Source organism: Camelus dromedarius, chromosome 14, assembly GCF_036321535.1.
Source record: "Camelus dromedarius isolate mCamDro1 chromosome 14, mCamDro1.pat, whole genome shotgun sequence".
Classification (NCBI taxonomy): Eukaryota; Metazoa; Chordata; class Mammalia; order Artiodactyla; family Camelidae; genus Camelus; species Camelus dromedarius.
In genome coordinates, this window is record NC_087449.1 from 52605930 (window position 1) to 52632488 (window position 26559).

At 40.9% G+C, this 26559-nt stretch overlaps 1 protein-coding gene across 2 annotated transcripts in view; it reads right to left on the reverse strand.

Moving 5' to 3' along the window:
• The window catches only part of ARID1A (AT-rich interaction domain 1A), a 65707-nt gene that overhangs the window by 34548 nt on the left and 4600 nt on the right, over positions 1-26559 (reverse strand). For both annotated transcript variants that reach the window (XM_031464444.2, XM_031464443.2), the window contains exons 2-4: positions 6402-6614; positions 4531-4983; positions 3345-3461 (exon numbers count right to left, since the gene is read on the reverse strand). In XM_031464444.2, coding sequence (XP_031320304.1) covers positions 3345-3461; positions 4531-4983; positions 6402-6614 — 783 coding nt within the window. The remainder of the gene's footprint in view (positions 1-3344; positions 3462-4530; positions 4984-6401; positions 6615-26559) is intronic.

Sequence of the window (26559 nt, forward strand, 5' to 3'; positions counted from 1 at the left end):
CCACTGGTCTTGGGCATCATGTGATAGGTTTTTGGGGAACAGAGGTCAATAATATAATGCCTGCCCTCCAGGAGCTTATTTTCTGGTGGAAAGCATTCAACCAAGTAGAGGTATCAGCAAAATGCTCTAGCAACATGGAGCAAAAAACCCTCAGATACAGGATAGTGCTTCTCTGGGTACAAGGATAGGGAAGTGATCCCAGAGGGCTATATAAGATGTTTTACCTGTGTCAGCAAGGTTTGGTTTCTAAAGATGGGTTCTCAGGTGCTGAATTATTCTTTATACCTTTTCATATGTCTTAAATATTGCTAGCTTTTTAAAAAGTAAAATAAAAACTGCCTTTAGTCAGTGAAGGCATCACAAAAGTTATTTAGCTTGAGTTTTGAAGCTTGATTAGGAAAGTTTTCTGAAAAAATGATCTTGAAGATGTAATCTGAAATATGAATATGAAAAGATAGGAGGAAAAGCATATAGGCAAAGGAAGACTGTGTGCAAAGGGTTGTAAACAGAAAAAGCACAGGGCCGTACAGAAATTGAGAGAAGGCAGAGAGCAAAACAAGGATGAAACAGGTTCTCAAAGTGCCATCCTTGGTCTAACAGCAACAGTAGCATCAAGAATTTGTTAGAAATGCAAATTCTCAGGCCTCGCTTCAGACCTACTAAATCAGAAAGGGGAGGGTGGGGGAACAGCCTTGGTAATATTAAAGATTTGGGATTTTATTCTAAGATTAATGAAAAATAATTGAGAGGTTTTAAATAGATGGGTAACAATTAGGATAATAGTAGCTAAATGATCTGGCATTAATAGCTGAACGAAAATACCTCAAAATCTAATTTTTGTAATAATCAGAATCAGAAACCATACTGAATCTTTAAATCAAGGGTCACAATCATACCTTTAGAGCAAAGTGGGTAAGGCAAATGAGTGCAGTGGGACGTGGAAAACTGGAAAGGCTGCTCTCCAGTTAGCACAGTTATCTACTTTGGAGCCAAACACAAACACGTGTTGAGTGGAGAGATACAATGGCGAAACTAAGGTTCCCTTAACACAGCTGCTGAAAGAAAGCAGAGGGCCCTTTGCAGGGAATCCCAACTTCTCCTTCTTCAGGTATGACTGTTTCCCCAGCCTGGCTAGGCAAATCTGGCATCAAACCAAAATTTCAAAGAATAAACCACTTTTTGTTTCTTGGTCCAAGTAGTAGAGGGATAAAAAGCAATTCAACAAACAAGATGCCAATAACCCAGCCAGCTCACCTCCCTCATGGAGCTTCTACTACAGAGCAAATGACCCATTTGGATGAATCTATAGCAGAAGCCTGAACTTGGGAATGCTCCTTATGACAGGCTGCCCAGGAACAACCCTCCCCTGGACCCAACAGCACTTCACTTCAGTAGGTCAAATCAAACTCTTGGATTCAACAGTACAAGGCTCTCAACCCTTAGAAGACATGCAATGTGTTTGCATGCTAGGCTTCTCAGGACTAAAAACTATCAAATACAGTTCTGTCAAAAGGCCACTACGAATAAGCAGAAACTTTTTGATGAGGAGCAATTACAGCACTGGCAGAAATCCACCAATTGGGGTTCTTGCTACAATAGTACCTCACCCAGATTTAGCCACAAACCATAGATGATGAGGGAGTGGTTACACATTTCTGACTGAATCAGGTTAAAAAGCACATTCCAGTGAAGTTCAGGATGCAGAAAACGATTGCAACAGACATTAATGAGAAAGGAACAGAGAGTGACAGCCTTATTCAGACACTTCCTCTCCCAATTCTTCAGCTGAGAAAGTCAACAGTCTCAGAAGTCCCATCTGACAACAGCTATTCATCCCGGCCTGGGAAGCCTGAATTACAGGTGCTAAGGGCCTCCACAGACTTTGCCCTTAATATTAAGTTTATGTATGGCTCAAGAGATCTTCAGGGGAAGCCATGGAGGCTTCATGATAAAGTCAGTTCCTGCCTCCTACCAATTCCTTAGATCCAGAAAACCATTTTCTCCCAAGTCAGAATAATTAAAGAGACAAGTTTAAAATTCAAGTAGAATCAAAATTGCAAAAGAATCTTATCTGGGCGCCTATGGCTGAATTTCCATTTCTTAATTGAAGCCAGATTTGGAGGTTTTGTATTTATGTGTATTTATTGACATATACTCAGTTTACAATGTTGTGTCAATTTCTGGTGTACAGCACAATGCTTCAATCACACATGAACATACATATATTCGTTTGCATATTCTTTTTCACCATAAATTACAAGATATTGAATATAGTTCCCTATGCTATACAGCATGAATTTGTTAAGCCAGATTTGTAATAAGGGGTTTGCTGCCTACAGTCTTAACTAGATTTCAGAGCAGTTCATTTTATTCCTGTGCCCAGCCTGAGTGACCTGTCCACATTCAGTGGCAGAACTAAGATAAAGGTAAATGTTCCCGGAACAAGCCCACTATTAAATTGTTGGTGTTAATTGCCTTTGAGTATCAAATTATAGTCCCTATGCCCTGTAAGATGATGATTAACAACCGACATTTATGAAGTGCCTACAAGCACCCACACTTTTTATACTAACTTATTTAATGTTAATCCCTTCATGAAGTGGGTACTTTTAGTTTCATTTTACAGGCATAGAGAGGTTAAATGACTTGCCCAAGGCTACAGAGTTAGTGGCAGAGTCAAAATGCAGACCCAGGAAATATGGCTCTAGAGCCCAAGTTCTTAATCAGCAGACCATATTGCTTTTTCTCAGGATATGGTCAGTCCATTCTGTAAACACTCATCAAGCATCTGGGCACCAAGAGCTCTACTAGATAAGAGCATCTATTCACAAAAAACAACTAGAAAATCTGTTTTTACTCCATATGTGCCCAATGCGACAATCCAGGCTGAATGCACCCCAAGATCCTACCCTCCTAGCTAAACACTAAGACAAACACCTAAAAATTAAGCCCTCAAAAATAAGATTTAAAAAACAAAACAACACTGAACCTCCTATCAATTTTGATGGAGAGCATACAGTGCTTCCACCATCTCCATTTTCTCTGTCCCTCACCTGGTTCCATGCCTAAGAGCCCAAGATTTAAAAACAAAACCCCCAAAACTTTAAACAATGTTTAGATCTTTAAGTGAAGGTCACAGATATATTCGTTCCTGGGCAGGCAGCCGAAACAAACATTCTATAAGGTCAGTTCAAACATTCCTATTCAGAATTTTGAGCCCTGAATTCAAGGAATAGTTCATCTTTCATTTAGCTCAATACCACCAAAATATCCAATTGGAAACTGGTTTTCTTTGCTTTCCTCTCTGCACCCATCATCTTTTAGAGAGTGGCAGAAATACTCACAGGCAAGCTTGAAGGTCTTGACTGAAGACTCAGGTTCATATCTTCTTGCCCTCCCTTACTGGAGGTCATCGAGGGGGCTGAGGACGCCTGAGATCCAAATGAATCTTGAGATAACTCCTAAAACAAGAAAAAAGAAGCTGTGAGAACCTGGTATTGATAATTCAGACAAGCTTGCTTCCTGGTGAAAGGGCTATGGGACTCTCACAAAGGGGAAGTTGGTGTGAGAGACTGCCCAACTGCACACAGTATTATCCAAATGCAGAAAAATACAAGTCGTGGCTCTTAAGAATGTCACCAGTGGAAATAAGACTCTTTCTGATGGCACTGTTGACCATTTATCACCACCCACAGAAAGCTATTCCTTGGGGTTAAATGCTAAAGTCTGGCTAATTAGAAGTTATATCTATCAAGAAATGAGACCAATTCAATTTAAAAACAACAAAAAAAACTCACACTAGAACCTCTGCATTAAAATGAGTACTGCTTCCTTCAAAGACATCGCCTTGGGATGAGATATTTATTTCAACAATGCCACCAATGCACAAAATCTTTACTGGACTTGTCATCACTCAGTCATTTCTCTTCTTTTTGCTCTTTAAAGAATAAAGCCCAAATTGTTATTTTTAGACATTATCACCTACCTTGTTCATAGACATGGCAACAAATGATTTTTAGCTATTTCCCAAAGTCAAATCCACTCTTAAAAAAAAAGGATTTGCTACCACTGAGAATATTCCAAAGAATGTCATGTCAGCTCTGATGGCAATTTCAAATGAAAGGGTCCAAAATACTTTGAGCAGTAGCAGAATGGAATGGCAGTTGAGTGAATGTATAGTACAGCCTCCCAAACTGACCGTTTTTAAAAAGACCAAACTCACTTGGAAGCTCAAGTACTGAATGCTGAGTTAAAAAAAAAAGTAATAAAAAATTAGTCCCATTATCTTTAATTTCTTATCCCTCTATGCAACTTTTCATTGCCCTATTTCATCAGTAAGAAGAACTACAGGTTTCTATGCAGTTATGTCTTTATTAGTTCAATCAATCCAGTTAGCATGTCTACCCAGAGTTTAATTGGTTTTTAAGTACACATGAGAGAACCAATTTGTATGGCAAAGCTCTCATGACACCAACCCCCAAGCTGTCTGTGGTCACACGTAGGAAGAGGGGAGAGGAAGGGACATCTTACCTGTGGTGGAGGGAAGCGCTGCTGGGAATAGGCAGTTTGCTGTGACTGCTGAGACTGGGGCTGAGGGTACGCAGCCTGCTGGGAAAGCGTCGAGGATGCTGGCTGCTGAGGTTGCTGCTGCTGGTAGGGAGACTGTGCCTGCGGCTGTGAGTAGGGGGGCTGGCTCTGGGGGTGCTGCTGGGTGGTTGACTGCTGGGAGGGATATGGAGTTGGGGACTGCTGATGGGGAGGCTGGGGTGGCTGCTGAGAATACGGAGGCTGAGAGGACTGGAGCTGTGGTGGCTGAGACTGCGGCTGCTGCTGATATGAAGGTTGGGCGTGAGGGGTCTGGGATGGTGGCTGCTGGGAGTAGGGAGGCTGCTGTTGCTGGGGGTGAGGACTTTGCTGGTTGTAATATGGAGTCTGGCCCTGCTGACCATACCCGCTGGGGCCTTGTTGTCCATAAGGAGGAATCTGTAGAAAAGGAAAAGATACTTTTAGCACTGACACTTCTGGATGAAGAAAGGCAAAGTATTCTGTCAGAAGCTATGCCCTAAGGATGAGTACAGAAAGCAGGTAAGACAAGTCTCACACTTAGAAGGCCCAGGGTTTTTCTACCAACCCAGTTAAACCAAGCCAGAAGGATAGCCAAGCTAGGTTACTAGTTGGTTTGTTTATAAGTGGACTACATTCATCCACAGAAAATTTATACTATTTAATATTTGGGCAACTTACAAGAGTTCAAGAGCAGCTGTTTTCACCAATGAGCCTACTCTTTTTATCATGGCCTAGACTGTTTTTATAAGCACCAGGAATCTGTATCCTAGCCACAACGAATAGTCAAAAGCAGCCTGGCTCAGCCAACTGAAAACCTAGGGTTTAGTAATCCAGACAGGATGCCAATCACTAAACTACTCTAGTTCTTTTTCATTTAGTCTTCATTCAAAAAGTTATTTGAAAGCCTACTTGCTTACTTGTACCAGGTACTACTTTAGGCACTGGGGATACATTTGGTAAGTAGGAAAAAAAAAAAAAACAAAAAGACCAATAATATCCACCCAACTCTCCATTTTCAAGTTGGAAAAAAAGAGACTATATTTAAGGGCATAGTTTGTTTTAAAGTCTTAGGGAGGAGGGTATAGCTCAAGTGGTAGAGTGCATGTTTATCATACATAAGGTCCTGGGTTCCATCCCCAGTACCTCCTCCAAAAATAAACCTAATTACCTTCCCCCCTCAAAAATAAAGTCTTAGAAGTAAAGTTAGGTTTTATATTCCGTCTCTCATCATTTTCAGTATGAACATCACTTATACTTAAGTAATAGAAAATGCTGTCAAAACAAACAAAAAAAATGACAATAAAAAGATAATGGCGTGGATGGCCAGACAAAAGGAGATGAAGAAAATCTTAATATTTGTAATAGCACTGTTAGCATCTTTACTGTTCAATCTTCCCTTTTTCTGCTACTCCCAGTTCCTTCTAAACATTCATTTTAAACCAGACAGCTACATGTTGAAAGCCTCGAGAAACATGAAGGGCCTCTTCTGTCCCAGGGCACATGGCATGAGTGGTTTTTCTTGGTAGCAGTGGACTGGTGCTCAGTCACTGCCTTTCTTTCTTCCCACCTCCTTCAGAGATAACCACTCAGTAGATACAAGTAGGCCAAAGGCCAAAGAAGACAGATATTATAGCCTGTGGCCAGGGAGCAGTTTTCCTTCCAGAACACATGCAATGGTGCCCACAATCTTGGTCTTGTAAGTTGCACACTGTAACTGAGTCAGTTGGTCTATGTTCCTTTCAAGGTTTGGAAGCCAAAGACACATTCTGATTCTATAGGTCAAGACCAGACCCTGGACAACAACAAGGATTAAGACAGTCGGAGTCACCATCTACCTGCTGTGCATAAGAGAGGCCGCCCATGGTACTCTGCGCTCGGCCCTGCATGGTCATCGGGTACCGCTGCGGGGTCTGGGACCCATATGGCTGCCCTGGGTACCCATGTCCTTGCTGCGGTCCTGACGGAGGTCCCTGCTGTTGCGAGTATGGGTTAGTCCCGCCATATGGCTGAGGTCTCATCTTGCCCATCTGATCCATTGGACTGGATGGCTACAAAATAAAGAGCATTTCATTAACCTGAAGCTTTGATGGCCTCAGCCAATATGAACACAAACCTAAGCATACAGGTCTGTATGCCACATAGGAAAACAATTACTATAAAAAGTAATGGTACAGACCCCATAACCCTTGGGTAAGTCATTTAACCTTCCTCAGAACCTTGATTTTGTCATATGTAAAATGGAAATACCACCAGTTTGTGAAAGCATCCTGTAAGCTATACATTACTTTTTAAGTGTGATACTACCTGAGAGAACAGGGACAGGCCAGGTGTGGAGTAATGAATATATGCACTCTATGGTGTAGAAAATCAGAAAAAAGGCCTTTCAACTGGGAGGGGACGGTGCTGCTATACTCTGCCATGATCTTGTTCAATAATACCAAAACTGTTGCTTCAATACTGTGTTTGGAAATTCAAATACACAAGCATCTAGATGTTTTTATTCTTTAAATAGTGGAATCTTATTTCCTTGCACATCCATAGCCCATTTGTACTATGGCACAAGCATTTAAATTTATGCTTTCTTCCAAACTGGTAACATCAACAAGTTACAGTTGTAGAGGAAACTGTGACTGTGAATTTATTTAGAGCTTTGTACAACTTAACTGAAAAGTTCACCTCCTTTAATACTCAAGAGCTTGAGGGTGTAAGAGGGTAGAACTTTTGTCTCTTTAAAGAATAAGATACAGAGGAACCAATAATGAAAGTTCAAAGTTCAATTCATAGGTATTTGGCTACAAACATAACTTTTAGCTCTTTGTGGTACAACAGGATCAATCAACACAATCACTCTTTGACATTTATACTATTGGAGCTACTAGTATACAGCCTCAGTACACTTTTCCCCTGCCAGAGTTGCCTACCTATATCTACTGGTGGTGTGCAGCGGAGGAAAGAGTGTCTCTAAATACCTTAAATAGATATGCCCAAGTTGCAGAGTAGACCTGGACCTAACATAAAACTTGAAAACTGAATCTTAAATTGGAGATGGCGAGTAGATATTAATACTCTGGGTCTGAACATCATTAACTCTCAACATCATTAACTCTCAAATTAAGGAGTTCAGTGGTTCTCAATCTTTAGAATACATCAAAATCACCTGGCGGGCGTATTAAATCACATACTGCTGGGACTCATTCCCAGAGTCTCTGATTCTGTAGGTTCAGGGTTGGGGCTAGGATATGCATTTATAACAGTTCCCAGGTGATATTGATGTTGCTAGTCCAGGGACCACCACATTTTAAGAACCACTGGTCCCTTCTAGTTCTATTATTCTACAATTAATAAATTTTTCTATAATTTAAGGTCTGTAGTGTAAGACCTTAAAAAAGAACACAACCCCCTCCAAAATAAGGGGAGGAGGCGTTCAAGCAATTGGTTCTCTGCACATGTCTTTTTGGGCAGAGTAATACCTAAGTGTTTTATAACAGAGGAAGTCGAGCTGTCATGAGGAAAATGGGTAAGACAAAAAGCCACAGACTATTCTAAATATCAACCCAAAAAAAAAAGCAGAAGCGAAGTTCTCTCTTAGGCTGCAGCTGAAATCAAAGCTAAGAAGGTAAGTGATGATGGGAATACCTTCAAAGTTTCCAAACTAATAATAAAACTGTGTCCCAAATCACTACTACATGTCAATATTAAAATTCTGTTTCCAAAAATCACAACTAAACAATTTTTGCCCAAGTCCTGCCTCTGTATCAGAAGCTCCAATAATGTTCCCAATCGTAATTCTGGAGCTACACGGATTCTTTTGGGACTGTTTAGGAAGTTCAAATTCAACAACTGCACTGGTGAGCAATAAACAGCATGTGGTCTTTCCCAGGTACTCCTGGCAATGGAGCCAAAACATCACCATTCTTGCCTATAAAGAGAAAAGGGGCTTACACAGCCACATCATGCTACATAGAACAAGAGACTGTCATCTCATTAGAGCCTGCAGCTGCTGTCCATGTGGCCCCAGGTGAAGAAACTACATTTGCCGAATAGAGACCAGCCCACTTTGGGTATCTCTGTCAGCGTAGGTTTCCCCACAACACCTGAGGGGCAGTTATTACCACGGTTACTACGGAGCTTCTAGAGCAGTATCTATTAATTGGGGATATAGATCAGAATTTTCTGTGAAGCTTCACAAATGCCTGGGCCTCTCCGCAGAGATTCCAATTGAGTGGGTCTGAAAAGGCTTGGGCTCAATCCCCCACCCCCAAACCCCTTAAGATACTTGGATGATTCTAGGGTATACTACTGGCTAAGAACCAGTAATTTAGAAAAACATCACTCAACAAAATCGTCTGTACTGTGTGACTATTTAAGTACTTAAAATATGGCTAGTGTGACTGAGGAAATGAATTATCTTTACTTACTTCTGATTTTCAAATAACTACATGTAACTAGTGGCTATCATATTGGATCATACAATTCCAGAGCAATACTCACAAATCATCTTCATCTCTCCCTGCTCAACAACAGCTCCAAAATTCCTACCTACTATATCATATTCAGTACTGCATAGAAAGAGCAAAGACTGTAGTAAATTGATAGACCTGGGTTCAAATTCTAACTCTATCACTGCCTGACCTTGAACATATCAGTTCTTTATTTAAAATGCACATTAACACACTTCACACAGTGCCTGGAACTTAAATGTACAATGAATAGTAGCTATTATCAATAATGATAAATAGTGCTTCTGCCTAGCTCTAAACCCTGCCACAGTGTGCTGTGATTCTACACATTTTTCAGCCTCATGCCAAACTTCCCACTTGTCCAGCTCTAGGCAATGGTACCCCTTCCTGTCCTCCTGTCCATAATGGCTTCCACTAGCAGAAACCCAACACATCAACATGAAGCTACTTCCAACTTCTTTAGTACATTCTGATCTTTCACATTTCTGAATGTCCTATTGTAACTTCAGTCAGAGTCATAGGTTTAGCACTTAGTTGTCCAGCTAACTGACTGCATCTTTTGAGACTAAGTTCTGGAAAGTCAGAGATCGGGTATTTTATCTTCGAAGTCCCTCCAAAGACCCCAAGCACAGAAGTAGGGCTCAGTAACTTCAATGTACAAAGCTGCCCTATTGTAAGAAGTGGGTAGGGGATACTGTGGGGAGAAAGCCCAGATCAAATCATCTAACCAAAGGGCCAAGAGCACCCCTAAACTCTAAACCAGGTTATGACTTTGGGGGCAGAAAAAAATGGGGACTGGACTGAAAAAGAAAGGGGGGGGGTGTATAACAAACAGCCAAGGGAGAAGAGCACACTTCTGAGAAGAATCTTTTCTACATCCTATAACCAGAGGTCGTCAAACTGCACAAGCATCCCTAAACACACTGCTTAAAAACAAAAGCCTAAACGCAAGTTACTTTTTCCTCTCTCACATCAGGGGGACTGCACTCCTAACTGAAGACAGCTACTTACATGGGGGCTAGTTAATAAAGGGTTTAAGGATTCCTCCATTAACTTTAGAAATTCCTTGCAGAATAAAAATTAATGCAGGAGGAGGGTATAGCTCAGTGGTAGAGCATGTGCCTAGCATGCACAAGGTCCTAGGTTCAATTCCCAGTACCTCCATTAGAAAATAAATAAATAAAATCAAATAAACCTAATTTCCTCCTCCACCCAAAACCCAAAATAAATGCAAGTTAAAGAAATTCTTATTCCAGAAGTGAAATTAAGACTTTACCTTTCCTGGACATCAGATTTCCGATCCCTTCCCTTCACCAAAGGGTTATAATCAACAGAATATGCAGCTTAGCAACTAAAATATATTCAGTTCAATCAGATTAGTTTCGTCCCACGTCAAAGTTAAACATCTGCTCATATAATAAAGGGAGGTGGGCAGGGACCTATCACCCTTCTGACATTTAAAACCATTGTGAAAGATTTGTGATTTGCAGTTATAGATGAAATGCTATCTTCCAATCTCTCATAACAGAGAAGGGGCTTTAAATCTTCACTAATCAGTTTTATTGGAAAGTAGTAATTTCAGACTAGAAAAATCCCTACTACATGCAAGACAGAAAAGCCAGTATCAGCAATCTGCAGGCACCAAGGAAGAGGCAGGGGATGGAAAATGACAAACACCAAAGAGCCAGAGATTCCACTCTGGGAAAGACGAAGAGGAAATCCTTTCAATGGGAAACCACAGGAGTAGATTACTGTGATTACACTTCAAAAGCAAAGGCTCTGCCACAAAGGCACATAATTGAGAGGAAAATGCTGCCCCCTTGATCAGGGAAGTCGGGCCCCCTGCTATATAACTCTCCTGCATTCATAAAAAATAAAAATAAAAAAGAGCCATAAGAAAACCCCCAACTCCATTCAAACCACTTATCTCTTTCCAGATCACTGGACATGTTACAAACTGTCTGCCAAATGAAATGCATCAAAAGATGCAGTTTAGGGGAATCAAAGGCAAGGATGCCTAGCAGGCTGGTCTCTATGAATATATTCAGAACAAACAGCTTACAGACTAACCACTTGCATAGAGTTCTCCTGCTCCAAGCAAATGGAATTAAAAGCCCCTCCAGACCAGAGGGCTAATGGAATCCCTTACAACTTCTTATTGCACCAAGGAAAGCCTAACAACCTAAGGGGTTTCTGAGATATAACACACTGGACTTCAAATGCTCCAACTTCTGATCAAGACTGATTGAGAAGAGAGCAGGAAAGATGGAGCCATGCACTCCAACTTCCAAGGGAAAGATACTGTTCACCAAAATGCACAACACCATATGGTAATGGCACCAGGAAAGAGAAACTTCTTAGTTTTTTTGAAATAAAAGTCCAACTGAGGAAAGCTCCAGGCTTCAGTTCCAATCCAAAGATGCAGAAAGGAAGCGACCAGGCAGCAAACCTAAGGAGCCAGATTTGGTACCCAAGGACCAGCAAGAACACGACTAGAGAGGGATGGGCTGGGTTACCAAAAAGGTATCCATCAGAAAGCAGAAGTCTGACTACCACTTGTCCTGTCATCCTAAATGCCAACTAGTTGGGGGCCAGCAGAAACCTTGAGCCATAACCTTGGATTCCGGATATTAAAATATTTCTTACTCCTTGTGCTTTCACTTTATTCCTGGCCAGATTTGTTGTATGACTTTTAATATTAACAATAAAAAAGCATCCCTGGCTCTTTAACCAAAAGAACCCCCTAATTGATTCCCACAGTAATTAACCTGCATTTTACCTCAGAGAGCGGTAGTTAAGGAAGTCAGCACTGCTATTTATAACTCATCTCAAATTGAGGGCAGACTGCCTAAAATCTAACACATCCCAGCTGTACTCCTGTTTGAACTGGGGCCAAGGGAATTTTTTAAAGCAATCTTGGCACCGAATGAATGACACCAACAGTATGAGAGCACGAGCGGTTGTGTTGTGGTGACGTAGCACTGGAGGTGGAATGGGAGGGGGCCAGTGTACTGTGATCCCTCTCGTGCACGCCTGCTGCTTGCAGAGTCCCAGTACAGTAAGCTGGGAACCGCCCACTGAGAGCCAAACACAGGAAAAGGCTTTTCCTGTGGAACGCCTTGAAGTGAGAAACACATGGCTAATCTGCATAAACGCGAAGCCACACCGCCCCTGCCAGGAAGGTTAGTGCTCGTAATCTCTGGCCATGAAGCTGGCTGCCTGGGAGGACTTGGACTGGCGCCTGATAACCCAGAAAGAGCCGAGAGAACAGATGGGTAAGGACCCCAGCAGAAAACAGCCCCGGGTCACGTGACTCGCCACATGGCCCCGCCAGCACAAACTATTGTCTGGCTGCGGAGCTCCCATACAAAGGCACCCGGCCTCAGCTTCCTGTGATTACAGGGACAGGCGGCAGCTGTTGATCCAGTTCCCGTTCGGGACCCTCCCCTGTTGAGGAGCATTCCAGGCAGGGACAAATATAACAGTTAAGGCCTCTCCCAACCAATGCACTTTCAGCTTCCTGCAAGCTCCACGTGGCCCTACTCAGCTCTGAGGAGGTACAGAGTAGATTCCATAAAAAGAACTACCCTTTGTACCCTGGTACACATGAGCTGACCAGCATAAAACATTCTTGTTGTGCCCCCTCCCCAGGCACAGACATCTGTGTCTAATGCCCCCTCATCTTGTCTTTTCTCACTCCTCCAATACTTCATGGCTTTGAAGACTGGTTGAGGAGCCCTACCTCAATTGAAGAGAAACTGCCCAGAAACCCACTTGTTTAGTTCTATCCCCAGGGCCTGCCTCCTAAAATAGGCTCCCTTCATTTTATTCTGCATTTAAACAGTCATGTTTCCCCACTATTTATGTGACCTAGGACAATAAGAGATTCTTAACCTCCTATGTGGCCTCAGAGACATCACTAACGACTTCCTGAAGCTAAACTGATGATAGGAAAAATAAAAATTTCTCATCAGATATACCAACACCTGACCTAGGAAATCAAACCCACTCAGTCTAGGTTTCTTATCATTCCTAACCTGAGAATCAAACCCCATTTTTCTACTTTACACGAGACAGGAAATAATTCTTTCATTTTAGTTCTAGTTCATTCAAGTTCTAAACAAACTGGTCATATGCCTATGGTGAGAGAGGAATTACCAACAACTAGCTTGCAACTACCACTCCAGAGACAGGTGTTTTTTGTTTTTTGTGGAGTTTTTTTGGGTAGGGCAGATTTTTTAAAAAATGCTTTCAAAGTTCTGTAAGTGTCCAAGTTGAATACAAATAAAAATCCATAATCAATGAAAAGTTCTATCTATCCCATTCTGTTGACAGAAGTGATTCTAGAAGATCAGGGCACTCCCACTTTGCCAACTTAAGAGTCCACTTCAAAGACATCAGCTGCAGCACCAGCCTGACCAAACCCCTAGGAGGCTGCAACCAGACAACAGACTCAGGACCTTCCAACCCATACTGTCTCTAAAGTGAAAGAGAACAAGACAAGAGGCCTGGCTCAGAGGTATTTAGGCTTCTGTGTTCCACTCTTCCAGATCAGAAGATCAGAAAAATAAAAACTCACCAAGAATAGAAAAAAGGGACCAGAGAGGGAAGAGTCATTGACTCTTCTAGCAAAACTCAAACAGATTATGAGAGCCAACTGTAATAACCACCTCACAGCTGTCCACCCAAAAGAGGCATGCCAGAAAAACCACAACCAGGTGGCTGGTATTTCTTTATTTCTTCTTTGGTTTCTGAAAGAACTCTTCAAATAAAGCAGCTAGAGCATCAAACTAATAAATTCCCCCAACAAATGATAAAGTTCTTCTCCTCATTAGCCACCTTTCAAAGAGAAAGTGCCCTTCCAAAAATGATAAAGATCAGTTTTTTGGAAGACCAAATTTAGCTAACCAATTTCTCCCGATTTCCAATGAATTACAAAAGCCTCTAAGGAAACCATATAACTTCTTGAGAAAGAATTCTTCAGGTACTGCTTAAAACCCAGGGATATAATATATAAACAGTAAGGCCCCAAGAAGATAATTAAAACAAGAACAAAATGCCATTTGATAAAATTAAACATCTCCTTCTTTACAACTTTTTAATCTCAAGAGTAAGGTGGCAGTACAACATGGTGAAAAGAGTACACTAAACTGAGAGAATGCCTGGGTTCTGATCCCTGTTCTCTGACCAATGCAGGGGATGGGGGGAGGGGACACTAACTAGGTTGTACCTTAACCTCTTCAGCTACACACTTGAATCCTGCCCTCAAATTATGAATCAGCAACTCTGGGATGGGGCCAGGAATCTCCCTGGGAGATTCTCATGTCCAGTCTGAGAACATCTGGGCTACAGGGCCTCCCTCCAAAGCTCCTCCTATCTCCAGCACAGAGTAACACTAGAACTCAGAGGCATGTTCAGTTTCTTTAGCCAAACAATGGTCTGAAGAGGGCAGTGCCTGGCCAATAAAGAAAAACTAAAAATGCACCGCAGATTCCCAAATAAGCAGCATTCTCAGTCAAAGCCAAGCTTTCCCAAATTCTTATACCCAACTTCTGATTATCTTGTTCACCTGAACACATATCACCAACAATGCTATATGCTTTACTTATTTACCTTGTTCACTATCAGTATCCTAAACTAGAACATAAGCTCCAGGAACATAGAGAGAGAACTGCATGTAAAACAAGCTTTCCTACTATGAAAGAGGAAAGGAAAGAGGTTGTGGAAGAGAAAGTGAAATGCTAGAGGCCTTGCAATTCCTAACCTCATTCATGCTGAAAGGAAATGCTTTGGTTCTACGTGGTCAGTCCTAAGAGCTCTGCCTCTACAATGCCTTCAAATTCTCTGGCCCTCAGTTTCTGCATCAACAGAATAGAGATGATAGTAGTAGCACCCTCGGGGTTGAATGAAATGAGTTAATACATCCAAGCAAAACAGAACAACACAAAACACTGCTCTTCAAAGCAGCTGGACATGCTCCGGCCTCAGAGCCTTTGTACTCACTGATCTCTCCACCTGGAATATTCTTTCTTCCCTCAGGTATTAGTATAGCTTTCTTGTTCACATCAAATATCATTTCAATTTGGCCTCCCCTGATGAACCCATTTAAAATTTCAATCCTGCACACTTCATACAGCTGTCCTATGATTAACTTTGCTCCTGAGCATATATTACTAGCACACTAGATGCTGAAGTTTACTTATTTTGTTTAATGTCTATATCCTAGATTAAGATATATAAGCTACAAGGCTAGAATATAAAGTAGGTATGTGTCTGTGTTTAAATGGCTGCTATATCCTCCAGCACCCAAAATGTTAGCTATTGTCATCCTACAGAAGTCCCCGAGTTCTAGCAATAAAGCTTAGAAACCAGAACAGTTAAGGTCTGGACTCATACACTCAAGACCAGAAACCCAACATGGTCAACTAGAAGCCAGCTAACAATCAAACAAGTTATTCCTTCTCTCCACCCTCAATAGGAGAAAAAGTAGGATGGAGCTGAAAGCAGTGTCAAAATATTTACTTAAAAAAAAAAAAAACAAGAACACACAAGTAAGATGCCAAAAGGGTTGACAAGTCCAATTTCTCAAGCTCCACCTGCTTTCAGTTTGTTCTCTCAGAGGAATTTGTTCAATAGCTCCTTCTAGGAATCCTGATAGTAAACCCCAATAGTTTTCAAGCAGGGCAATACTAATCCCTGAGAAGTGTCTGGAAACAAATGTATGAAAGTGCCTTTTTGGTTATCTTTGGTGCTACTGGCATTTATTACCTGGGGAGCAGGATGCCAAATGTCCTGCAATGCACCTCCACACAAAGAGGGGCCTCGCTGAGAAACAATGGACTCTAGCCTATTACAAGTCCAATCTGAGAATTTCCTGTAACACTTGACCCTGGACCAGCGAAGGGAAAGGGAATCAGAACTGACTGGTACCCATCCCAAGAGCCCAACAGTACAAAGCCACCCAACAGCCAAGGTAATCATAAATAAAAATCTACTTTAAAAAATAGTTGGAAGATAATCTACTGAAAGTGGGACTTCCCCAGTGCATTAATTACAGTTATAAACATATAGTTATTTGTGATAATTTATTTACATCTTTCTTCGCTAGAAAGTACTCCATGGAGGCAGGCATTATGAATCCTGGTGCCCAATACGTTGTAGAAGCTCATTAAGTATTTGTTGCAATACTAAAAGCAACTGCCAAATGGTAGGTGAGTACTAGACACTTTTCCAAAAGTTTTGCTATAAGACTTACGTTTGGCAACTCCCAACTATTGTATGCTTTAGACAATATTTTAGTATCAGGACTGGACAATTAAGTGAGCTTTAAAAAAAGTTCTTATTCTGAAAATTGTTAGGAAATGAGGAATGTGATCACAATCTAAGAAACCTTGATAGTATACAAGGAAGATAGGTTGGTATACTGCATCCCAGAACATGCTTAATAATTAAAAACTTAACAATGTACAGACCTATTCACATGAGGTGGTATGGGTTAACACCAGAAAAAAGCATTTCCTCGCACATATCATCCTTTTTAGTGTAGATGGACCACAACTCCAACTGAGTGGGGCAGTTTTTTCTTTTAAGACATTTTCTTCCCTACCTGTCATTTATTGTGAATTAATATGGTACACTGAAGGGATACATGTAGAGGCAAAGGGCACGTAACCTTACAAACAGGGCTTTACCTAGGAGAGTACATATCAACTTTTCAGTAAGGACAGCACTTTTAAATCACCCCTTGTTCTTCTGACCTAGTTTCTAAATTACGCCTCCCTCTTTTATATATTAAATTGCTTTACAGATAACTGCTCAAAAACAAACAAAAAAGGCAAAGGCAAAAACTGCTCCTAGCCAAAAAACTTTAAGGCCTCTTTGCTTTTCCTTTAAAAATCTCTTCCTCTCATTCCTTTTAACTATAATTCCAAACTTGGACTGGTCTTGCACAGGTTATATAAAAAGATTCTAGATTTCTATAAGTGCACAGTGCTACATCCTGCCAAAGTTTTTCCTTCTATACTAAATAAGGTATCTGTGACACATCACTTAGTTGTAGGAACTTGATTTGCATGAGGTAGGGGATTCTGTTTGTCATCATGCTTTGATTGCCATCAATCCAATCAAGTCCTATATTTTGATAAAGACACTGAGAAGCAGCAGCCATGTCACTATTTATTTCATTACTTCCTTGGGCTGCCTTGGACCACTTTCCAAAAATGCCAGCCTTTCAATTGGTCCCCCTAAGTCCACTGTGAACTATTAACAGGCACAATAAAATAAGTTAAAGAATGGCTCAGGCCACAGTCAACCTTATTAAGATTATGGATGCTTTCAAATACTCAGGCTTTTTTAAGGTTAGCAATTCCATGAATGAAAAACCATAGAGTCCTATAGATTCTCCAATTCTTTTCAGAGCTCAAAATCACATTGGTACCAACCTCCTCCACACCACTATCCACACAAATGTGTACAGAAGAGCCTGGGCTTCCTCATTTATACCAGAAATACATGAGACTAGACCAAAGTTACCAACTGTCTTTTCTGAAGCTCTTTGTCTCTCCTCTTTGCTGTCGCCGGCCAGTATGATCAAACTGGGGTGGATACTTGGCCTGCTAAGCTATGGCAATGTACCTAAAATTTATCCCTACCCCCATCCCAAGTCTCTTTTGGCTCATTACACTCTTTTGAGATTGTCTTATTCAAGGCACACAGAATTTCTCATTGGTAAATGTGTCTGTGTGGGTGAACCCAGCTATCTTAATCTCATTTTATTTTAACCCAAAATACCATAATGAGGCCACATATTGGTCACTTGAGGTTTTACATAGGGGTTTAAAGAAGCCAATTCAAAGCTGCACTGGGAAAGCAGAAGATTTAAATCACAGACTAGAAAGAGAAACAAGAATGTTACAAATTTGTCCTGGACCAACAGAACCCCAAAAACAGATTAAGGAGGGCTAAAATAGTCTCCAGGCCAAAGGCAATAAAGTGAGAAAAGAGGCAGAGATTATTTTAGGAAACTTCTGTTTATTAGTTAATTAGACAAAGGCACTTCCTGCTTCTAGTTAGCCAGGTCACCCCAATAGAGGTAAGCAGATACCAAGAATCTTCAATGAAATGATGTTGATCTAGAAGTGGTATAAACTGCATCTCCGATTCTTTTAAAGACATTTTACCATCTCTGCTATGTTAAAGTTACTGAGGTCTCCATGTGCTTTGCATTCTACTAACAGACTTAGATGCCAAAGGAGAGAATGAAAAAGGAAAAAAGAACAGAGAAAATAAAGCTAAATGGCAGAGGGATGATAAAGTGAGCCTAGAACACACACAGAACATAAGACTCCCTACTAGAGTATTCATCTGTATATACAAATATCAAATCACAGATCAAACTGTCAGCACACTGCCTCTTGGAAGCCCCTGCCTTCATCGCAGCCGGGTCACAGTGGTCACACCTTCCCTTCCCAGGCAGGAGGGAAAAGAGGCCTGGCATAGGAAACTTGTTTTCAATGGGAAGGTGAACCATATCAGGTTTTCAGAAAGCTCACATGAACTGGCTGTCCACTTGGTCTTTGCATTATTAATGTTTATTATCTGACCATTTTTGTAACTTCCATTTCTGTGCCAAACACAATCCTTATTTATTAAGTCACACAACTAAGGATAAGTCTTAGCTCAAATGTCCACTCCTCAGAGAGACGTCATCCACTTCAGAGATGGGATAACTTGTCAGGAGTCTACTTAAAGAGTTTATTTACTAGGACTTCACAAGGGACCCAAGGGAAGTAATCACAGCAAAATTCAAGCTGGCCACTGGGGCACTGGGAGGTGGGGGATGAGAGACAAAAGGAAGTCATTATGGATGGTCTACTGAGAGATCACCAGATCACCAAAGACCTTGTTCTCAGATCAGTTGGCCATCCCAAGCAGAAGGGATATCATAGCATTTAATTAATACTCCAATACTGGCCTCTGAGTAGCATTTTTACAAATAACTTTCTTGGGCAGTTTTCTCAACTGGTCATACTTGGAGACCACCATAGGTTATCATCCAAGAATGAGTTTTTCTACCTTCATCAAACAACTAGGACCACAGATTCAAATTATCCTCATGCTATGCTACCAAAGAGCTAAGAGAAAGAGAAATAGAAGGCAGGGAGTCCCCTGGTCCTATAAACAGAGACAAGTTTTATCACGAGTTTGTCATTATTGCGTAGCAGAAGATCCATCTCAAAAGTATTTTCTTTCTTCTCCAACTCCAAGCACTTTTAACCTTTTCTCCAACCAATAACACTTCCAACATCATGGGAGTGGCAGATATATCTGAGACATGAGCCTTTGGTATAATTTGAAAGAAGCCCTTCAGGTAGTTCAGATATACTCTACAGCCTAGTTGAGCATTAAATGCATAAATTCAGTAGTTCTTAAACTTGAGCATGCATTACAGTGGCCTGGAAGGCTTGTTAAAACACACGGCCAGATTTTTGGACTCAGTAGGTCTGGGTGAGTATTTGCGTTTCTAAATAGGGCCCAGGTAATCTAAGCTGATGCTTAGAGACCACACTGAGAACTACTGCACTAATGTACCTCTCAAACTAGAATAGGTGCTTAGTAAAATTTGTTGGGTGTCTTTTTTTTTTAAAGCATTACTATAACTCAGATATAGCTAAGAACTATGGGATAGCTTTTAATTCAGCAAAGACAAGCTGTCGTTTAAAAAAAAAATTTTTTTTATTTAATGGAAATACTGGGGATTGAACCCCGAACCTTATGCATGCTAAGCACGTGCTCTACCACTGAGGTATTACTCCCCTACCCCCACTGCTGTCTTTTAACCACTTGATTCTACCCCCTTCTCAAGCAGGGGCCTCTACCAACTAGGAGTTGTGTTCAAATTTTATTTGATAATAAATAATACTTCCACATTTTTTTTAACATTTACTACAGCTGCAAGGTAGATATTTTTCCTCATTATACAGTTGAGGATACAGATTCAGAGAAGTTAAGTGACTTGCCTAAAGTCACACAGCCTAAGGGAACTTTAAACCTCACTTTTAGAGCTGACTGCCATGAAACTTTGTGTGAGGCACTCAACCTTTATGTGTTCACTTTTCCCATACGGGAAGTTAGACAATAATCCTCATCCCTCCAGCAAGGGCTCCAAGTACTAGAAAGTAAAATTACTCTGCAAATATTTTTATAACACAAGTTACTTTCACTTAGATCAAAGTAAAGGACTTTAACTTTGAACTTGAATCCCACCCCCACTCCCACTGTTCAAAGATCGCTTCTGAAGAGAAAAGAGCTACGGCCCAAATGTTGCCAGTTCTTACCATTGGGATCATACGGCCATTCATCAGAAACCTAAATAAAATTCTAAATGGAAGAGGTGGATGAAATATAGGCATAATGTCAAATTGTAACTAAAGACTTTTCAGTCTTTCATCCCATTTAAGAGTTCTAGACTATTGCAAAAATAATGTCCCAATAAGCTCCAGTGCTTGAATAATTTATTTTGGAGAAGCAAACTGAGTATTTTATAGTGTTATATACAGCTCTGGAGAATCAGACAAACCTTGATTCAAATCTGAACTCTTTTACTAGTTTTTTGCCCTAGGCCAAATTCCTCACTATTACTCTATTTCCTTATCTGTAAAGTGGGAGGAGTAAAATAAAACAAGAACCCAGCTCTCATGGTTTTGAAGATTATATGAAGAAATTCAGGGAGAGACCCAAGCATAGTGCTTGGCATACAGTTAAGTACTCAAATACATGGTATGGTAGTTATCAAAAATATTTACCCTCAACATGCCATCATTTGAAAACAGGGACCTCAGTGAGGTGCTAGACCTATCCCTGGCCCAGGACAAAGTTGTGAATAACCTACCTATAGAATTGATCGCCAAATCCTTTGTAATATTTTTGGGACCCCAGATTCCTAAAACAGGTAAAACATTAGAAGTCTGGAGACAAAAGGCAGGTTATCCAAATCTGAATCAAGTTTTATACTCCTAAACTAACGTGGTCCAACTCATGAAACTCCATCATCTTAGGACCAGAACAGACTCTCAGCCAAAAGGCAAGAGGGAAAGCCATTTGTATTCACCAGAGAAGACATAATAACAAACAGCAACCAATTCCCAGCATTTCTGCTCAGGTGACTTGTTCTTTAAGGACAACGGAAAACTGTAATAAGGTCTACCCAAGAGAGGGGAAATCAGTGGGCAAGAAGACATATCAGTTTCCTCTAAAAGGAAGAACCCAGCATGATGTAGCCTTTAATCCTCTACCACGTGGCTGAACTCACACTCTTCTTAAAGTCAAAGTACACCAGGCACAAGCCAGTTGAGAATAAACAGCTGGACCCAGATGCACTCATGCCTGGCAAGCAAGTTGTGACCTCAAAGAAAACAGGAGGCAAAATAAGAAACACTAAGCACACAGCAAACGGATTTTTAAATGACTGATACCATACCAATCCCTAAACTCCCCTGCTGCCATCATGCTGGTGCTAGATCTTGAAGGGGTAGTCCCTTTTTACAAAGGTGTCTATAAACAAGCAAGCTGAACGCTAACAAGTTTAAAAGGAAAAAACATACAAAAATCTTGGCTGCTAGTGATGAGCCACAAAAAATCATGACTGTGCCAGGGTTCCAAGGGAGGGGAAAATCTAATATCTAACACTGCAGAGTTGGGAACCCAGAAGCAATGAAGCCATAAGGAAGCCTAAATGCAAAAGAAAGGAAAAAAGCACATGGCACATTTCCTCTTCATACTCAAGCAGCATTCTGGGCCTGCAGAGCACATAGACTGGTGCCCAAAGCCCCTTAGTATTTCATATCAATATTAACTTCCTGGAGGGTGACAAAACTCTGTCCTGGATTACTGAGTGATTTCTGATATGTACCATAACCAACACTAAGTCAACATTTTAGGGATCAAATTTCCTACTCTGCAGCATGTTGGAATGTATTCTTGGCATTAGACTTCTTCCCAACTGCAGTCCACCCTTAGAAAATGCAAAAGCCACTGGGAAATAAAGACTCAGCCTGTCCCAAGACCACCTTCTAGTATGCACAAATGACAAAAATAAACAAAAATTCACTCAGATGTCCCTTCAAATTCAATAAAAACTAATGCCATCCATTTAAACAGAGGAAAGAGAAAGTTCAGGGCAGAATACACAAGGTGGTTAACATTCACACCAACTTATACGGTACTGAACAGGGAAATATATACAAGATCTTGCAGTAGCTTCACAGTGAAAAAAAAAATGTGACAATGAATATATGTATGTTCATGTATAACTGAAAAATTGTGCTCCACACTGGAATTTGACACAACATTGTAAAATGACTATAACTCAATAAAAAAGTTAAAAAAAAAACATTCACCCCAACTTAGATTCTTCTAAAACCTGGATTGACTAAGGAGTTCATCTCAAGCTCCTATATACCTGCTGATGATGAACCACTGTGCCTAATTCTGAGCTAGTGGAAACTCACTTCTGCAAAATGCCAGAATGGCAAGGCAAAAGATGTTCGAAGGGAAACTCCTAAACTAGAATCTGTATTCAAGGCTCCATACTTCTATATTGGAACAGTGTAACCCACTCTTCTCTTCCAGGTGGAAGCACGGTAGCAGCCTGGCACTGGACACTCCATGCATATTTAGCTGTTAAGCATCCACTTACAACCCTTTGAAAAGTACCAGAAATCATGTGTGGTCCAATCACATATGGATCAGCAGGTAAAGAGAAACCAAATCACTACATTTCAGATGCTCCCATAAGGAATAAGCATGTGTTTGCAGCATTTATGAGCTTCTTAGTCACAGCCAACCTAATCAAAAACAATATTAAAGGCCATTTTTGTGAACAGATGGGCAAACTGCATTATGTGCAGGCTTACCCACCAACAACCCTCAATATAAGGTCTGATCTAAGCAACTCAGCTTGAGCAGAGCTCCCAAATCTTCAGAAAGAGCAGCTGCCTAAGAGTCCCAACAGGTACTTCATGGCTCCCGTTTTAAGAAAGGTCAATTAACTCTGCCAAAGAAGAAAAAACCCAGGCTCTCTAACCAAAGTTGAACCACTGTCACTGTAGAGTTGTCCAGTGTTCACATAACTCTGAAGGTGACATGACCTTCCAAACCCAAAATTACTACAAAAGAGCCCCTGAACTGGCCAAGAACTTGGCAGGTTATACTAAAGGCCCCACATAACCACAGGAACCACCAAGACCCTGAAACCACTTTCTTTCAAGGAATTTTATGGTTACAGTCCAAATTCTCAAAGTCACCAGAATGAGACAACTACAGGTCTGGGGATGGATGTGTAATTTGGGTTCTATAAAGCACCTGGAATGCCGATTGGCATTATGAAAAAAGCTAATTAATATCTTAACTTTTCCCTTCTTGGACATTTAATTTCACAATCACTGCCTCTGAAATACTGCCCCAGATTAACCCTGGCCAACTCTGATTGCTCCTTATTCTCAGATTTCTTCAGCCTATACATTTAGTTTGGTCTATAGCCATTTATAAAACCTTGCTTTGCAAGTTTCCCAGGTGTGTGCACATAAGCATGCTTTCCCAAGGAAACTAAATTTCTCTGAAGCAGATACTGCCCCTATCTTTTAAGTTCCTCCCTAGTATCTAATCGGTCTGTCCACACAGAGCTATTTCCCATCCCCGTTTGAATCTCCAGATCTCCCTAGAAATCCTGCTCTCAGCAACAAGCCTAAAGTTCTAATACCCTCACTACCACCATACTGGGAAAGACCTGGGCAACCAAAGTCAGTGTTAACACAAGTTTTCATATTTTGTTTTAAAACAAGCTGATAGCCTTTGGTAAGTTAGTTGAACCTAATTAAAAATTGTGGTCAGGGCAATAATCACATTCCTATTCCCTACACTATGCTGAGTCAAAAAGGTACTTCCAGGATTCTGGTCTAAAATACATTTCTTGTGAAGAAAACTGGTGTCAGAGTCAGCACATTTAGTTTAAAAAGGGACTTTGAGAAAGTAAATCTGGTCATCTCACAAGGCTACCAAAGCAGAGTATGACAGGCAAACAGCTAAAACACTTCTAAAATACTTCCTCTTCTATAAAAAGAATGTCACAAAAGGAACCCAGAAACGTTTTTGATCCTAAAATGGCAATTTCAGAAAGAAAGATTGAATCTACCCTCATAACCCTTCAGGCAGTATGTAGTGAGTCCCCAAACATTTGGACTTTGTACTGACTCAGGAACCTGGGGCATTAATTTTAATATATAAATAAGCTATGCATACGAGTCCAGTAAAAGCTATATAAATAAATCTGGCCCTTGGAGTGGGCTTATAATCCTGAGAGCCAAAGCAGAACAGAGGCTAAGAACAATACTGAAGTTGTAGGATCTTTTTTCTCCTTTCTGGCATTCCAAAAATGCAAACCCAACCCTAAAAACATCTCACCAAACTACAAAACCTTTCTGAAAGGACAAGGCTTCGAAACTCAGTCTCATAAGCCAAGCTTTAGGAGAACACTTCACTATTGAAACTTAGGACCTTCTTTCTAAACTTCTGTTTCACCCTGAAATTGCAGTTTTGAACAGGGCTCCACACGCCCTGAACTTAGCATGGCTGGGGCAGCTTCTCTTCCAGGGCAGCATCTTTTCACTTCAGATCTCTTTTAAAACCATCTCTTCTTATCTCTATGCTCTCCACACACACCCCCACCACCACCTCCCAGCATTACCCTCTCTTCCCTACCCCCAAGTCTTTTTCTCCAATGTTATTTTATTTCATCACACAAGAAGAGACTAGCACTATCTTTGCTTGAAAACTGTTTATTAATTTGCCTGTCAAACATTCTATAGAGCCGTTTACATCTTACTACAAAAACCTCCTGGGTACATATTGACAGCTCAGCAAGTATTTACACAAAGCTCTGAAACATTTGGTTCCTTCAGAGAGAAGCTGCTGTGTCAAGCAGAGAATTATCAAACACCTTTCCCTCTACCTTTACTCCTCTTTTATAAAGGGAAGCTTCCTTCTAGCATACCTCTAAAATGCCTAAATTATACTTTTAAACTACTAAACCAGGAGGAGACAAATCAGAAATTCAGGTCTGCTGGAAAAAAGGAAAAGCAGCATTTCCACGATCACTTGCAAACCACACCATACAGTTTAAAAAAAAAAAAAAACAGGTATGAGAAAAGGCAATAGACCTATAAAGTTGACCCTAAAATGCTTAGCTTTTCCTGTTCCAGTCTCAGGAAGTTTTGCTCCTCTCTCAGCAAAACTTACAGGGCAAGTTCAGGCACTCAGATTACAACCAACTGCCCAAACCAGACCCAGACCTGCCCAAACACCAGAAGAGTCTGGAGAGCTTAATGCTACCTCTCCCCACCTTCCTATTCCCCAAAGAGAAGCAGAGTGTTAACGCTGAATTTATGAATATCCACTCCTCACCTCACCCCTGGCTCTACCCCCAAAATTCCCTCATGGAGATTTTGATGGAACTATTTTTCAAGTCTTGCTTTAATGAAGTCTGCCTAATTTTTCAATTACTGTTTAGTGTTTTAAAACCACCAGCCAGGTGGAATGACTAATGACAAAGAGATTAACAGTCTCAAGGCAAAACAGTCTGGTAGGGCTTTTTCTGTGAAGGGCCACAGGCCACAGTGGCACCCAACCATTCAGAGCTTGTTCCTGTAAATCCTCAAGAGAAAATAGCCTTGAGTTCCTTGAGCCCAGGGGAAGAAAGATGGTCTCAAGATCCCTACTGAAAAATGTATAGGAAGAAGCTGCCCTCTTAACAAGCCAGGTATGGAAGCACAGAGAGATGTGTAGCATCAGAGAGGAATAAGGTTATCTAGTCCACCAACTTTACTGATGAAGAGATAAAGAAATAGAGAAGGCCAATGACCTGCCCAAAGTCACTCGGCTTAATCCAGAGCTGCATGTGGAACCAAAGCTCCTCTTCCTCCTGGGTCCTGTGCTCTTTACCCCTCATTACTACGCCACACACAACTTGATGCACATCAGTAATGATAGTCACCAGTCTAAACAAGAAAACCCAGATATAAAACCCAGATATAAAAGCCAAGGGAATCAGGACTCCATTTCAGAAACAGAGGTATCATCCCAGTTCACTGGCAAGAAAGAACTATTCAATACCAATTTATTTTGAATACCATATTTTAGCCATATTTGCATGCTTCAGCTGCTTCTAGAATTTTGGGTTTTGAAGCCAATCAATACAATCTTTTGGGGCATGGGAATGGGAAAAGGCCCTGACTACTACTTTGTTAGCTTATTTCCAATTTTTAAAAAAGTTCACTAAGCTCTTTGCAAAAGGTCTACTGTAGACATCACACCCTACTGGAGTCAATCCAACATATGAATGTTTAATGCAATCCAAGACATCTTGTTACAGCAGGTGCCACTTGTCATGGTTACTCTGTGTCACACACAAAGGAAGGAACCTTAAAAAGTCCCCACAGGGCCCAATACAAAGAAGCCAAACTTGGTCCTGACTGCTTTC